Source organism: Sebastes umbrosus, chromosome 3, assembly GCF_015220745.1.
Source record: "Sebastes umbrosus isolate fSebUmb1 chromosome 3, fSebUmb1.pri, whole genome shotgun sequence".
Classification (NCBI taxonomy): Eukaryota; Metazoa; Chordata; class Actinopteri; order Perciformes; family Sebastidae; genus Sebastes; species Sebastes umbrosus.
The window spans coordinates 13,293,768-13,307,618 of NC_051271.1; the positions used below are offsets into that span (position 1 = coordinate 13,293,768).

Below are 13,851 nucleotides of genomic sequence, written 5' to 3' on the forward strand. Positions count from 1 at the left end.
ATGGCCCCGCTGGGTCCCTGTAGAGTCCTGTAGGGCCACAATGGGCCCAGGACATCTGTGTGGTTTAACAGTAGGCCAGGCTTGAGTAGACCGGAACATGTCTATGGACCTCCCACTGGCCCACCCTTAAGCCCCATACAAAAGCCTGGTTGCCACTTAACAATAACGCATTCATGCACAAGTAGGGACACACTCGCACTCAAACACTGGCACTTGGGTATAAATGTATTTTCGTAAACCCACACAGAGACCTGTTATTTTATGTATTGTACTTAAGTATGATTAGGCAAAATAGTATTTTATGACCTTCATGTTTCACCCAGCTGCAGTACAGTTTTAAACCACTTTGGTCCAATTTCATCTGGTACAAGGCAGGTTTTTGTTTGCCCGTGCTTGTGTAGCCATATTCTGGTTTGAAAGGGACCCACCTGTGCTTGCCAAGCTGAATGGAGTAGCGTAGCTGGGGGTGTGGTAATGCAGATTTGGTGGTGCAATTTTGGTATTCATTTTGGCATTAAATTGTGGCTCCACTAAGACTTTAGCACAAACACAAGCAGTCTGTGGCCTTTTTTGGCTTTAGTTGGAGAAGGCACACACACAGGCCTCTATAAAGTTACACAAACTCCTTTAAGGAAAGTTGACTTTGACTTTTTTTTTTACTTTCTTACAAATTGCTCAATCAGTACGCCTTAGTGTTTAGTGCTTTGCTACAAATACCTGGCTGGATTTGAACCAGAGATGATTATGTCAGAGATGAATGTCATTGGTCCTCTAGGAAGTTTGTAAGCACATTAAATACCTATAGGCTGTTTTGCACCGATTCCTCATTTATACACTGAAAGTAGTTGGGAATATAGCAGAGGTGTTGACATCCTGAGGAGGCATTAGTGAAGAAGATATTGTACCATTAAAGCTACGTAAACTTCCATTTCCAGTGCACCTTGGGTCAGATTTAATTATTATGCTGTGAATTATAATTTGCCCTTGCAGTCTGAATGTAATTAGTATCTAATTTACTTTGGCAGCAGCAAACTTTGAAATGACCAATTTAGGACTGTACAGTAAGCTAGGTGCATTCTGAGAGTGAAGGAAAACTTTGTGAGGAACAAAGCAGAAACAAATGTCGCTGACACTGAATTTCACAGACTAGCAAGGCTGGCAGACAATGCATAATTGCACTTCAAAGTCTCCACCTCCCACACAACATTATCAGTTTCCTCTCAGGAGAAGCCAACTGAACTTACAGCCCACTATAGAGTTGTCTGCGGGAACAGAAAGTGAACTGTTTTCAAAGGGTATGAGAGGAACAGCTTGAGGTTTGTGCTTGTGCCCGGCTTCACAAAAATATTGCCCAAAGTCTTGTTTTTCAAATTATTAGGTGACGAAAGAGCTAGATAAACATGTGACTGTATTAACAGCTGGTATAAAGAGAAAATCCACTTATCACTGTTAAGGGAAAACTCTGTGCAAATTCAGTAACTCAATACGTGTGAATATTGGTGTAATATTACAGAAATGCAGCAGCTGTATGCGTGTTCACACTCATTTGACATTCCTTAAAGTTGAGCCAGAGCAAAACAGCAAATCAGAGTAAAGCGCAAATCCTTAAGCCACTGAACATATCCTCATCTTCTGTAGCTTTTGTCATTGAACAAGACAATAGAAACTAAAATAATGTATCTTCATTAAGCAAAAGCTTACACAATCTTACACAATATCTACACATTTGCTGAACCATTCTAAGCCAAGATGCAAAAAAGACAAACTAATTGGCGTATTACCTCCATTCACATGACTTTGGAATGGATTGATTGACAAATCTCTGGGTCTTATGCAATAGGATTAGCCGGTAGCATTATGATGGCATAATAAACTAATTAGGCCTCTCAGGTAACCAGCCAAAAGTGGTGGAAACGGAGAGCAGATATAACCTTCACCTTGATGCAATCCATGATTACATCACACCGCAATCTTTCAGAAGTGGCACTACATTATACATGAGACTCTTTAGTGTAAAAAAACATGACATTTAGAGGGACTGTTACACAATATCCTGGTCCCATAAAACCTTTTAATGCATGGACACATACGTAAGTGTCAGCTGGGAAAAAGAGAACATGTCAGCATAAGTGACATGGAGGAGAAAAATAATTCATGTGCTGAGTGGTGTTGACATAATTCAGTGAGCAGTTACTGCTCAGTGCTGCTCATTGGTCTTTTCCTACTCTGTTTATTATTTGCCTGAAGAGTTCCATTTACTTCGGGTTTTGGGGCTGAGTGATTGTTGTGAAACAGTGCAAATTATTTCATATTTTGTGATGCACTTTTTTGCATTATACATATTTTGTCAACTAAATATCAAAAAGAAAAGCTGACAATTGAATCTTTGTACAATCTTTATAGTTTTGGTTTACCCTGATCGCCTGTAGGCCTACGACTAAAATCAACAGCTCAGTTCAAACGCCCTAATCTAAAATCTGTATGACTTTACGAGGTGATTTGAGTCCTTAATGAACGGACTAAGGGAAATATTCTGCAGGCAGGTATGATGACAGATTTGTTTGTTGCCCTCATTCTGTCTTCTATCTGCACTGATTCCAGATGCCCTTTGACCTACCGAACCCCATTTAAAACAGAGCAGAAGGCGTGCCACTCATTCCAGACTCCGTTCTCTTCTTCTGAGTCTTTGCTGAGTCAAAATGTCCATATTACACCTACCTCCTACAAATCAATAGGGCACTTTATTCATCTTTTTCAAGGAACGCGAAGCATTGAATCTAGCAACATTTGATGAATCACTGAAGTCTAAAGGCTTTACTGTTTTGCAAAGAGACTTTTTTCTATGTCAAACTGAAATTCTCAGAGCTATTAATCATCAGCTGATGAAAAAGCTGGAAGTACACGCTTGTGTGTGGCCTCAATGGTGCAGTATCTGTTACTGTCTTGTTGGAATTTCATACCTTTGGCCTAAAGGAAGGGATCAGAAAAAGATGTCCGCTCGAAGCTTGGGGCCCTTAAAAGTTTCATTCATACACCTTCACTGCCTCGAGAAGATCTGTCTTGATAAAGGGGGTTGATTATGGTTGGCTCCCAAGGACAATAGCCGGACAAAGCAGTGATCTTTTTGATGACATCTCCAATAGACTGTGAGTGACAGCTGGGTTTTCTCAGTGGATAAACTCAGCGTTTTCCCCTTCAGCTGTAAACATGCTTAAATATGTGATGTGATCATAGGGATGATAAGGGTGGGAAATGTCAACACGGCTATTGGATTTCAGGATGCGTGATGCGTGATGCTGCACAGAGTTGACATGCAGTCCTTGAGAGCATGCCCTGAGTAGTATTAGCTCATGCACATGCGTCATCAAGGATGACATACCGCAATAGTGTCAACTTCATGTGCTATAGTAAATAAATATCAAATGATTTTCACAAGGCAGCTCAAGACCACTTTGCCACCAGAATTTTTTTTTCCTCTTTTTACAACCTGAGTCATATTTAATTGGTGTATTCTCGAATAGCATAAAAAGTAGTTACACACATATATAAAATGCAGTTTAAGATGCTATGGAGTCAGGACAATTTGGCATGTGACACAAACACGCTGACTAAAAAAACCCTACAGCTCTCTTGGTTGGTACAGTACACTGTGTTCCTGGACTTCATGGCCACACATGCATGAGTTGAGTAGTAGTTGCACGTGCATTTCCTGTTAAAGTCACGACTTTCTGCCTACATCTTGAGGAAAGAGAACTAATGAAAAGAAGAAGGAATTAGTGACAGGAGAGCTGTAATTAGATCCTGTCATAATTCTTTGACCCACTTTTCAACTCTTTCATGTGGGACAGTGAGCTATGTGGCAACAGCCTGAAACATCATGGTGGATATTTATCACCTGGTGCTCTCTACTTCAATAGAGAGGTTAGGCCACAGGGCGCTGACCTCTGGATTCAGTGGGAAAGTTGTGCTACCTCCTTTGAAAAGAAGCCCACAAGCACCTGTACTGACTTGGAAAGTGCAGCGATTTCAAACATGATGCAGCTGAACGTCATGTCAATCGTGACCCTTAAAGATGATCACACCTGTCTTATAACCACTTAAAAGCGGCCTGAACCTGCAGATGATATCGGCCATCTGCGGCCAACATTCCTCCATTCCTTTGCCGCTGCTCTAATATGATAGAGTACTATCTGTATTATTTAAAAGCCAGCTAGTCAGGGAGTTGGAGGTCTATTCTAATGCACTCAGTCCTGTGTGTGTACAGCAGCTCATCAGTTATACATGGGGCAAAACCCAGTTTTCAAGCAACTGTGCCAGAAGCAGGTAAGAGGGAAAATGCCAACATTGCTATCTCAAAGTTCTACACAGAAAAATGTATCCATGTACATGCACATCCACCAACACACCTGCTGTCACATAAAGCACAAGAAAAACCTACGCAAACCTGACAATTATCATCTTAAAAATGCCCCAGGAAACATCTGAACTAGTCAGTGTCTGTTGCAGCTGCAGCATCTCTGCACATCAAAGATATGCTGTCTATTGATCTGTTTTTGTCAGAGGCACTGCTCTCTTTGCAGCATCTTCTCTCTGAGACAATGACAATGCAGTTTCCCCATCCTGTTGTATATCTTGTTAAAGAATCTGAAACTGAAAATTACAACTATATGTTTTTGGAACAAATCATATATGCACGCAATAACATACAAAACAGATGCAAACAAACGTGTGCATGTTGCTGTGCAAATATCTCCATACATACAGCTGCTGTGTCAGTCGTCACTCACCTATTCGACTCTCTCGGGCGGGCTTGCTGAGCCTATCGAGGGCTTTGGAGGTGGAGGACCTGATGTGGTCACTGAAGGACCTCTGCAGCAGCAGCAGCCTCATAGAGCGAGACATGCCGGTTAGCATCCACCGAAATCTATCTAAGTCAGACCCGCTCCCGACACCTGTCCCTGTTCCTGATCGGGTCGATTATCGAGCTTCTGTGCCTTGTCAATCTCACCTGTTTCCACCGCTCCTATTTTTGGATGATATCTATGTTTAAACATTCAATCATAATCTGACTAGTTTCTCCATCTAACTGGCTCTGTTCTATCCTCTGTGCTGGTCTGCCTCCTTTTCTTTCTCACTCTGTTCTGTTCCAGTCGGGACTGTACACTCCCGTCTGCTGCAGTGAGCATCAGTGCTGTAACTGCTGGGACACATCCAGCCAGTGCTGCAATGCTCTCATATTCTATTCTGCCTGTGTGTGTGTGTGTGTGTGTGTATATAAATATGTGTGTAAGTGTGATTAAGTGCTTTCTGACACAAGCTCCAACGCTCTCTATGAATATCTGAGTGCTTTATAGTCACGACTACCATCTTCATCTCTCCCTCCCTGTCGCTTTTTTTTTTATATCTCGCATCTTGTTTTTCCTCGCCTCTCTTCTCTGTCACCTTCCTCCTCTCATCCAATCTGTTTACACCTGCCCTACCCTGTCTAGACACAGAGAGCATCAATGCCAGTTATATAACCCGTTGCCTGGGCAGCCTGGTTGTTATAAAGATCCACCTGTCCTTGTTCACAAGCAGCTATACACAACACAGAACTGAAACCAAAAGACAGGAAGTGAGATGATGAAGGGGTCCAGGATAATGTTTGAACCACTCAGACAATTGAATGGTTTCACAGAAATGGTTGATATAGTGGAAAACATTTTGAGGGATTCCCCCAAAGAGTGAACAAATGCCGGGGTTTAAAACTGTGCTCTCTCCGCTGCACCACAGAAACCTCTCAGTTATTCCTCAAAGCCAATAATCACTTCCCTCAGCCATTCAGCTGTGGGAACATGACTTCACTGTAAATACATTATGGTAGGGATATAGTATGCAGTGCACACACACACTCACAAAGACAAGTACATGCCATTAGTTATTGAGAAATAGGAATGTACTGTAAACCTTATGTAACAAAACTTAAGCTGCCGAGATGGACAAAAACAACACAATGGAATCCACTACTTAGCCCGCTGCTGAGTTGATCGGATAATGCTGATTTAGCTTCTATTAGGCAAGCGCAACTCTCTGGGGTCTGTGGAGAAGCTTAGTCATTGGCTACTTAGTGGCTGAAAAAACAGCAACCTCAGTATGATGATGGTTTTTTTTTTACACTGTGGCTTTTTAGATGATAAATTAATTCGCTCCACAAAACGGGAATACATCTTGCAATCAGGTATAAGGTTATTATTAGTTTTCGTATCAATCAGTTAAATTTACTGAACTCAAACATACTGTATGTCTTTTAGCCCGATCATGCTCATACATGTGTGTATATGGTTACTCATTACCTGAGTGTATGAGTTCATATGTGCGTGTAGCTGTGAGTAGTCTGAGCTGTTCACATTGCATTCCACACTAAGCTCACACTTGAGAAAGTCAGCCAATCGTGCTGATTGCTCCAGAGAGTGAAGGTAATGTACCCAGCATTGGTTTATTGCAGCCTGCTGATAGCATTGTGCTCATCGCGGCCAATTGACTTTATGGTCTCCTGAGGTTTGCTGAGACTGATAAGACTTAAGATTCCCGCGTCTTTTGCTTTTTCACGACCATTTAGTCCTCACTTCTGCAATTGCAGAATGACCTCTTTAACAACGTTGTAAATAAGGATTAGGATGGGATACGGAAAAAGAAACATCCTGTAAAAGTATCGCGCCTTTAGCATCCTCCCTCGCACACCTGCTCGACTCGCGTGAAATCTGAATCAAATTATGGTTTTCATGCATGTGTGTGTGCAAGACACGCAAATGCGAACCATCTGGGTCAGTATTCGTATCACAACAACATATCAGTGTATCTCTCTCTCTGGTATACCTGTGATAAAGGGGGCAATCTGCAGACTGTAACCTGGATATGACGGAAAATGTCCTGAAGGGCGGAGGAGAGGGGGTGGAGAGGGAAAAAACAATGGAGTTCTCATACCTCAGGAAGGAAAGTCTTGCCAAATGCCCCTTCTGTCAAACATGTGTGCAGCATGCCAGGAGTGTGTACCTACATGTAACTCCGCAGAACGGGGGCAGGAGAGGGTTACCTGCCAACATACTGGCCGAGAAATGAATACAGGGGGAGGTGAAAAACGAGGGCAGGGGGGGTTTCTGGGAGGACTTCAAACAGTGTATATAAACAGTATGTGAGAGTCCTTTATCAAAATGTCTATGAAAAACAATGCACTGTACTCGTATTCTTTACAGCGCGGCCAAAAATGTGTCGGTATGCTGAAGCATGTGTGCGTGGGTGTGCCCGAGTGGGACTGTAATTGTGTGTGAGTCCCTTTGATGTGACCATCTGCTCGAGGTCTTACTCTGCTATCAAACGTACACTCCCTCACCCTTACTGTCTGCCCTTCTTTCATACAACTCCATTCTGACTATCTGGCATCTGGTGTGTGTGTGTGTGTGCTAGTTATTCAAGAACTAAAAATCACACTTACAGTAAGATATCAGAGAAACACCTCAAGATATCAAAACACAAAATATCCCATATATAGTTTATCCAAACAATCTCCTGAAAGTTCTAGACGATCTCTCACCCCTGACACCCAGACGATGGAAATAAAGCAGCCAGGGAGTGACAGAGCCTGCTGAGCCAGGACTGATTCATTAGCCTGGGGGACAGCGTGGGCATCTCACACCATCAACACTGGGAGATTTACAACCCCCTGGTTGAGGATGAAAGTGCTTACTGGGTCATTTCAGATGAAGCATAGGTTCAGGTCAGTAATAAACCCAGGCAGTTAAAATTATAATCACGAGAGAAAGGAGGGACCTGTGCAGAAAAACACACCTTGTTTGCTTAGTTAGCTCCCACCATGTTCTTCCCTCTTATTTGGAGAAGGTGATCTACTCAGGGAAAAGCTTTTTGTGGCAAAATACAGCAAAATAATAATGATCGGAAAACCTCCATGTATTTATACTGTATATGTACAGGCCACATTAGTATTTTTCACGATTTACGTCCTCTGTCAACATTCAGTGCTACTGCAGGAAGTAGTGTGTCCGAGGCATAAAATAAAGGTGAAGGTCTGGATGATGGATCAGCATGTAGCCCATAGCAGACCTGAAAGTAAAGTTTACTCTTTTTTGTAACCATAACCACAATCTTTTCCTAACCGTAACCATGCTGTAGTTAGTTGCCATGCACAGATATTGTAGAAAAAGATCATTTTTAAAATGTCAGAATCATCCAATATGGCAATTCCTATCTGGCAATAAAGTTGAAGCACTCAGCTAGCGCATTGAAAAGTAGCTCAAGAGATAATAACAAAAATGTTTAAAAAATCTTGCCATGTTGAAACATTTTTGCCAGATCTGAACCTAGATCTGGATCTCTACCAAAAAAAAATTCTGTGGGCCATTACCTTAAAGGACCAATATGTAATATATCTACTATAATAAATCCTAAAATGACTATGATATGTCATCAGAGATTACGGAAACATTTTAAATTGAAATCCTGGCTTCTCCGACAACAACGCTACTGCTATCAGTCACACTGGAGGAGCGGACGGGCCACGGCTCCAATGTTTTGAGTTTGGACTGCTGATACCCATTTTAAACGCTAGCTATCTGTGCTACATATTACTTCTTTAATTCCCAACCAAATTTAATTGAAATCTATATTCTGCTGAAAAACAAACAGACACAACACAAGGCACTAAAAACACAACTTCATATCATAACTCATATCATATCTTAAATAAAATTGAATTCATGGACCTGGCTCTATATACAAAGGAAAAGCATGATGCCCTATTTTTTCTATAAAAAGTAATACATGATTTTCATGCAGAGCAGGTGATGAAACACATACCAATCTGCTGAAAAATAAAGCTGAAGTAAGAATAATGACCCAAGCTTCCTTTTTTGGTATCGGGGAGACTTTTGTTGTTGTAACTGGGAGTTCAGCAAGCTGACTTCCTGTTGTAAATTCCCCTTCATGCAGTGGTTTCCTGTTCGGAGCACCATAGCTGGGGAGACGGATCTCCAAAGGAAGAAGTCTCAAAAGTCACAAAGGAGTAAAAAGGTTTCTGAGCTTTGTCTCAAGTAAATAGGTGATACGATGGAGATGAGAAATATGTTTTTTACACTTCTCCAGTCGTGGGAAATTTAAGAGGGACACTTACCATCAAGATATGTAAGCATGAAGTCTGAATAAACAGAAGCCCAAGATGAAGCAATATGTAAAACATCTAACTTTTTGAAATTCCAAAATATCAGACATCAAGCATAAACGAGTCGAGATTTGCTTCCAAGGGGAACATGTTAGATAGCATCTATAAATGTATTCACAGCTGAGTTGGAAGTGTGAAATCTAAATGGAATGAACTCCAACATGTTACAGTACAGTACCAGCCTCCACACAGGAAGTGAGTGTGTCAAATGGGAGGGGAGAGGAGGGGCTGTTTGGGGGAGGGGGTGGGGAGAGGAGGTGTTGAGGCTGGCGTAGACTGACGGGGGAGGCCAGGAATGTGACCTTGCACAAGCACAGCGACTGCTGAACTGTGTATGGAGGGATGGCAAAAGAAAAGTGGGATATGGCAGACTCAAAGAGCAGGAACAAGTACCAGAAGACAAACATCAGTCATGAGCTATTATTGACTTGGCTCCCGGCTAACGGAGCTTCATTTCAGTCAAAGCACCTTCTCAGATGAGAGCAATGTCCTCAAAAGGCACGTAGCTGCAGGGTATAAAACAAGGAGTCCAAAAATGAGGAAAGCAAGTAATTCAGTATGAAACTGATTTCACTGTGACGTTCTCTGAATTAAGTGGGAATTGGTGTGGAAATCCATGCTCATTTTGAGGACTGTTGGATCCCAAAAGGTCAATCACAAGATCTGTGGATGTGCAGGGATTCTCAGACACCATCTGTGCTGAAAGGACTTGTTGTTTACCCTGGTAACCAAGTCTGTCAGATATCACAGATCGTCCTCACAACACAAGCACATCTCAGTATCCGTTTTTATTAAATGAGTAGTTTGGCATTTTAAGAAATACTTTTTTTTTTGGCAAGAGTTACAATGGTTGAGAAGATTAATATCACTCTCATGTCTGTAAACTAATATGATGCTACCAGCGAATGATCATCTTAGCTTATGCTGGGAACACACTACACGAGAATCAAGCCAATTTTGGGCCGATTCCCCCCCTCCCGATAACGGTCAGCAAAGCCCAGAAGTTTTGATGGTTCTGAAGATTATCCTTCCAGATATTCTTGTGATGTGAGGTATGTTAAGAGTGTTTTTGACATCCCCCGATCGGCTCGGAAGTCCATCCTGGCCGCACCGATTTCATATCGATTATACCGATTGTGTATGGGGAACCCCGAGGACACCCGATGATGCAATCATGTGGGAAAGAACGATAGCCAATCGAGAATCAAGCTGACTGAAGAAGGAAGGACAACAATGTAAACGTGAAGCATAAAGTAGTAGAAAGATGGACTCCAGAAATGAAGGACCAACTTGTTGATTTGTGGCAACAACACAACACAAGTGTTTATTTAACATGTCTCCATGACTTCATCCATATGTTTTCCATTTTTCTTCATGAATTTTCTGTACGAAGTACTGCACAAACTTGTTTACACTAAAGTCACGTTTGATCCCGAGAGATTTTTCGAGGAACTCTTGTTGTTCATGACTGGAATCTGTTAGTGTGTGGTGTTGCTGTTTTGGCCAAATCGTTGCTCTCCAAACACTATAGGAACAAAACTGTTGAAATGTCATAACATGTCGATTAAGTGTGGGGTCTCTCACATTTTCAACATCTGTTAAGCATTGAAAAATCTTTTAGTGTGGGCCAGCCTTTAGCATAGAGACAGGAAGCAAGGGGAAACAGCTAGCCTGGCTAGCACCACTTACATTTCTGTTTGTGTATGGATTAAACAAACTAGATGTGTACATTTAGAGGTGCTGGTAGGCATTTCTTATTTGCTTTGGATAACAACTGTTTACCCCGTTTTCCAGTCTTTATGCTACGCTAAGCTCATCACCTGTTGGCTCTACCTCCATATTTAGTGATACTCAACTTCTCATCTAGCTCTCAACAAGAAAACAAATATGCCTTGTTCCCTAAATGTTGAAATTTAAAAGTGAAGTGACTTCAAGATTGGTGTTGTTTTTATGTTTTTTTAAAGGTGAGCAATGGTCAAGCGGATGCACCAACAGAGGGGACTTTTTAAAGTGTGTAATAATATGATGATAAATACTGGGATCTCCAGAGGTTAACACTCAGGCCAGATGTCATTTTGTGTGTTCGAAAACACAGCTGCATTTATAATCAGCTTTAAAATGCCAGTAATGAATTGGTCACTGGACTTCCAAGAAAGGAAGGATGGTGACGAGAAGGGAAACAAAAAGAGGAGCCAGACAGACAGAAATGATGAGACAAGTTATTCACAGGAACCACCAACTCCCTAGTGTCAGAGTGCTCCTCCCCTACAGGACTCCACTAAGGGTGCTAAACCACTTCCTCTTTCCTTAGTTTTCCTTTCCTTCACCTACAACCGAGGCAAGCGCTGCAGACTATGAGGCTTTAAGTCCATGAGACCAGGTAAAAGGTCAAGCTTTAACTCCGCTGCTGGTTGGACGCCCATCATTGTGTTCTGTTTATATATTCCCACTGGTTTATATTTAGATCAGGATGGCGAGGCATGGTGCCTCTAACCTCAGAGAACCAGAAAGAGACCTGTTACACATTCAGTTCTTCACATTCTTCTGTTGAATACACAAGTTGAAAAGTTCCTGTGTTGATGTTAAATGCTTCCTGTAGCTTGTGCAAACACAATATCATGTGCAGTCGAGATCTCTGAACACCCACATAGGTGTGTTCAGTTATTCTGGCCGATCAGACCTCTGCTCAGGTTGAAGGTGGGCGGAGCTTTGATGGGAATTTATTACATCACAAATCTCCGTCTACCAATAAGATTGATAAAGGTGTAATTTGTCGCGCCCTAACAGGTGCAACAAAGCAAACAGAAGACACAGGAAGATGTCAATCAAGTGCAGTCTATACACGCCCACACAGCCCCGAGTAGATCAGCCAGATTTAACTGGAAAACACCTGTGTGGGTGTTCAGAGGCTTTAACAATCTGTAATCCATAAGGATCATCAGTCACTGAGCTAATACGTACGTTCAGACAGAACAAAACAAAAATTCACTTCATGTAGAATTAAAGGTGTTCATGTAATTGGACAACTCAAGACAGTTGTATGATTGCAGAGTTGGTTGTGTAAAGGTTAAAAAATACTGTGCTTGGGCTATATAGCACTATATCTGTTCAATTTTCCCTTCCTACAGCGTGTAGGATTTAGATTGAATAAAAACATAGATATGAATATTATATTTTACTTCGGTTGATAGATCCCCCTAAATGTTACACATTGTCCCTTTAATTATTTGGAATTAAAACGCTGCCAAAGAAACTCAACCAATACTAAATAGATGTTAAATGTCTCAATGCCATATCTAAAGTCAACCCTGTATTTGATCTACCTCAGAAGAAGAGAGCATGTCAATATAATATGAATCCCTTTCCTCTCTTGCCTCTTAATCTGTTCTTCACTCACACAAGGTAAACCTGTCAACTTCCTGGATCAGAGGATGTCAGGTCATAGAGCTAAACAAGCTGCCTCTGAAGATAAGCACTGACTGATTCGGAGTCTTGTCTTTTCTGTAAAACACAAATCACCTCCGTATAAATGAGCCTACATACTACGGTACATGTGCGTACCGAAGGGACACCAAATAGAATAATGAATTTTTTATGTTGTGTCAGGTGAGCAAAAGACAGTAACAACACAATTGTTACTTTTTGTTAATTTTTGATTTTTGTTGATAAAACATTGTGTTGTAACTTCTCAAACCTTTTTTGTTTGAAACAAAGGAGATTGTAAGACCTCTGTAGTTTCCACTTTTGCCTAATGGACTTCTCCATTGTCCATCTCTTTCCTAAATACGAACAGCCATGATTTTGCCACAATAGCCTCGAGGAGGAGGATGATATTGAGACGACTAGCTATGAAAAAAGTCTGTTATAAAATATAAACAATCATGTTCATATTGAAAAAAATCCAGTAAGTCATATGATGATCAAATGTTTGAAAATAGTGGTAATCAAAGGGCAGACAGCATGAAATAGATTTATTTTGGGCTTTCTTAACATCCCATTTAGTGGCTCTTCAGTTTGATTTCAATAACACAACACACACATTCATATTGCTCATCACATCACATGCATAATCTCATAGACCATGCCCAGCCGATGATAAGGACCCTCATGCATCAAGTTTGCATGACGGTCCTAATCATCTCCAGATGGCATGAGTTATGTCATTGCTTTTCCAGCGCACTAACACTCTGCAGGCCCTGTGGAGCTCAGGCTCAGGCTATGCAGCGTCCCAGGAGTCCCATAAAGAACAACTTCTAAACAACAGGTTGTCAGTCATAACTGCATGTTACACACATCCTCTTTGTGCGCAGGAAAGCTGTGACACTGACCGCTCACCGAGGTACAGCCAGCGCCGCAGGGAGGATTACAGATCTCGGCCAGTGGAAACTTCTTGTTGACCGCTGGTGTGCTTCTGTTGCCACAGTGATAGTAAAATTAACCATGAATGAGCTGTCTTTCATGGCAGGGCAGCGGGAGCCTTTAGGGCATGGTGTGTGATGTAACACTGTCACAAATGTGTCATTCCTAGGGGCTTAAATGGTGGCGATACAGAGGGGGCTTTGAAGTGTCACAATGAACACTGGGCTTTGTGCTCCATCAAGTCCCCCAAAACTCCACCAAATCCCTATCGTACCCCCCAC

The 13,851-nt window shown here is 41.7% G+C and overlaps 1 protein-coding gene across 5 annotated transcripts in view; it reads right to left on the bottom strand.

The window, feature by feature from the left end:
- dlc1 (DLC1 Rho GTPase activating protein) overlaps nucleotides 1–13,851 on the bottom strand; it is a 91,842-nt gene that overhangs the window by 51,451 nt on the left and 26,540 nt on the right. Inside the window, exon 1 of one of the 5 annotated variants that reach the window (XM_037763993.1) lies at nucleotides 4,788–5,155. The exons of 3 other annotated variants lie outside the window; for them this stretch is intronic. In XM_037763993.1, coding sequence (XP_037619921.1) covers nucleotides 4,788–4,914 — 127 coding nt within the window. In that variant the 5' untranslated portion in view covers nucleotides 4,915–5,155. Of the gene's footprint in view, nucleotides 1–4,787; nucleotides 5,156–13,851 lie in introns of those variants that run through there. One more of the 5 variants, XM_037763994.1, reaches the window with a different exon arrangement.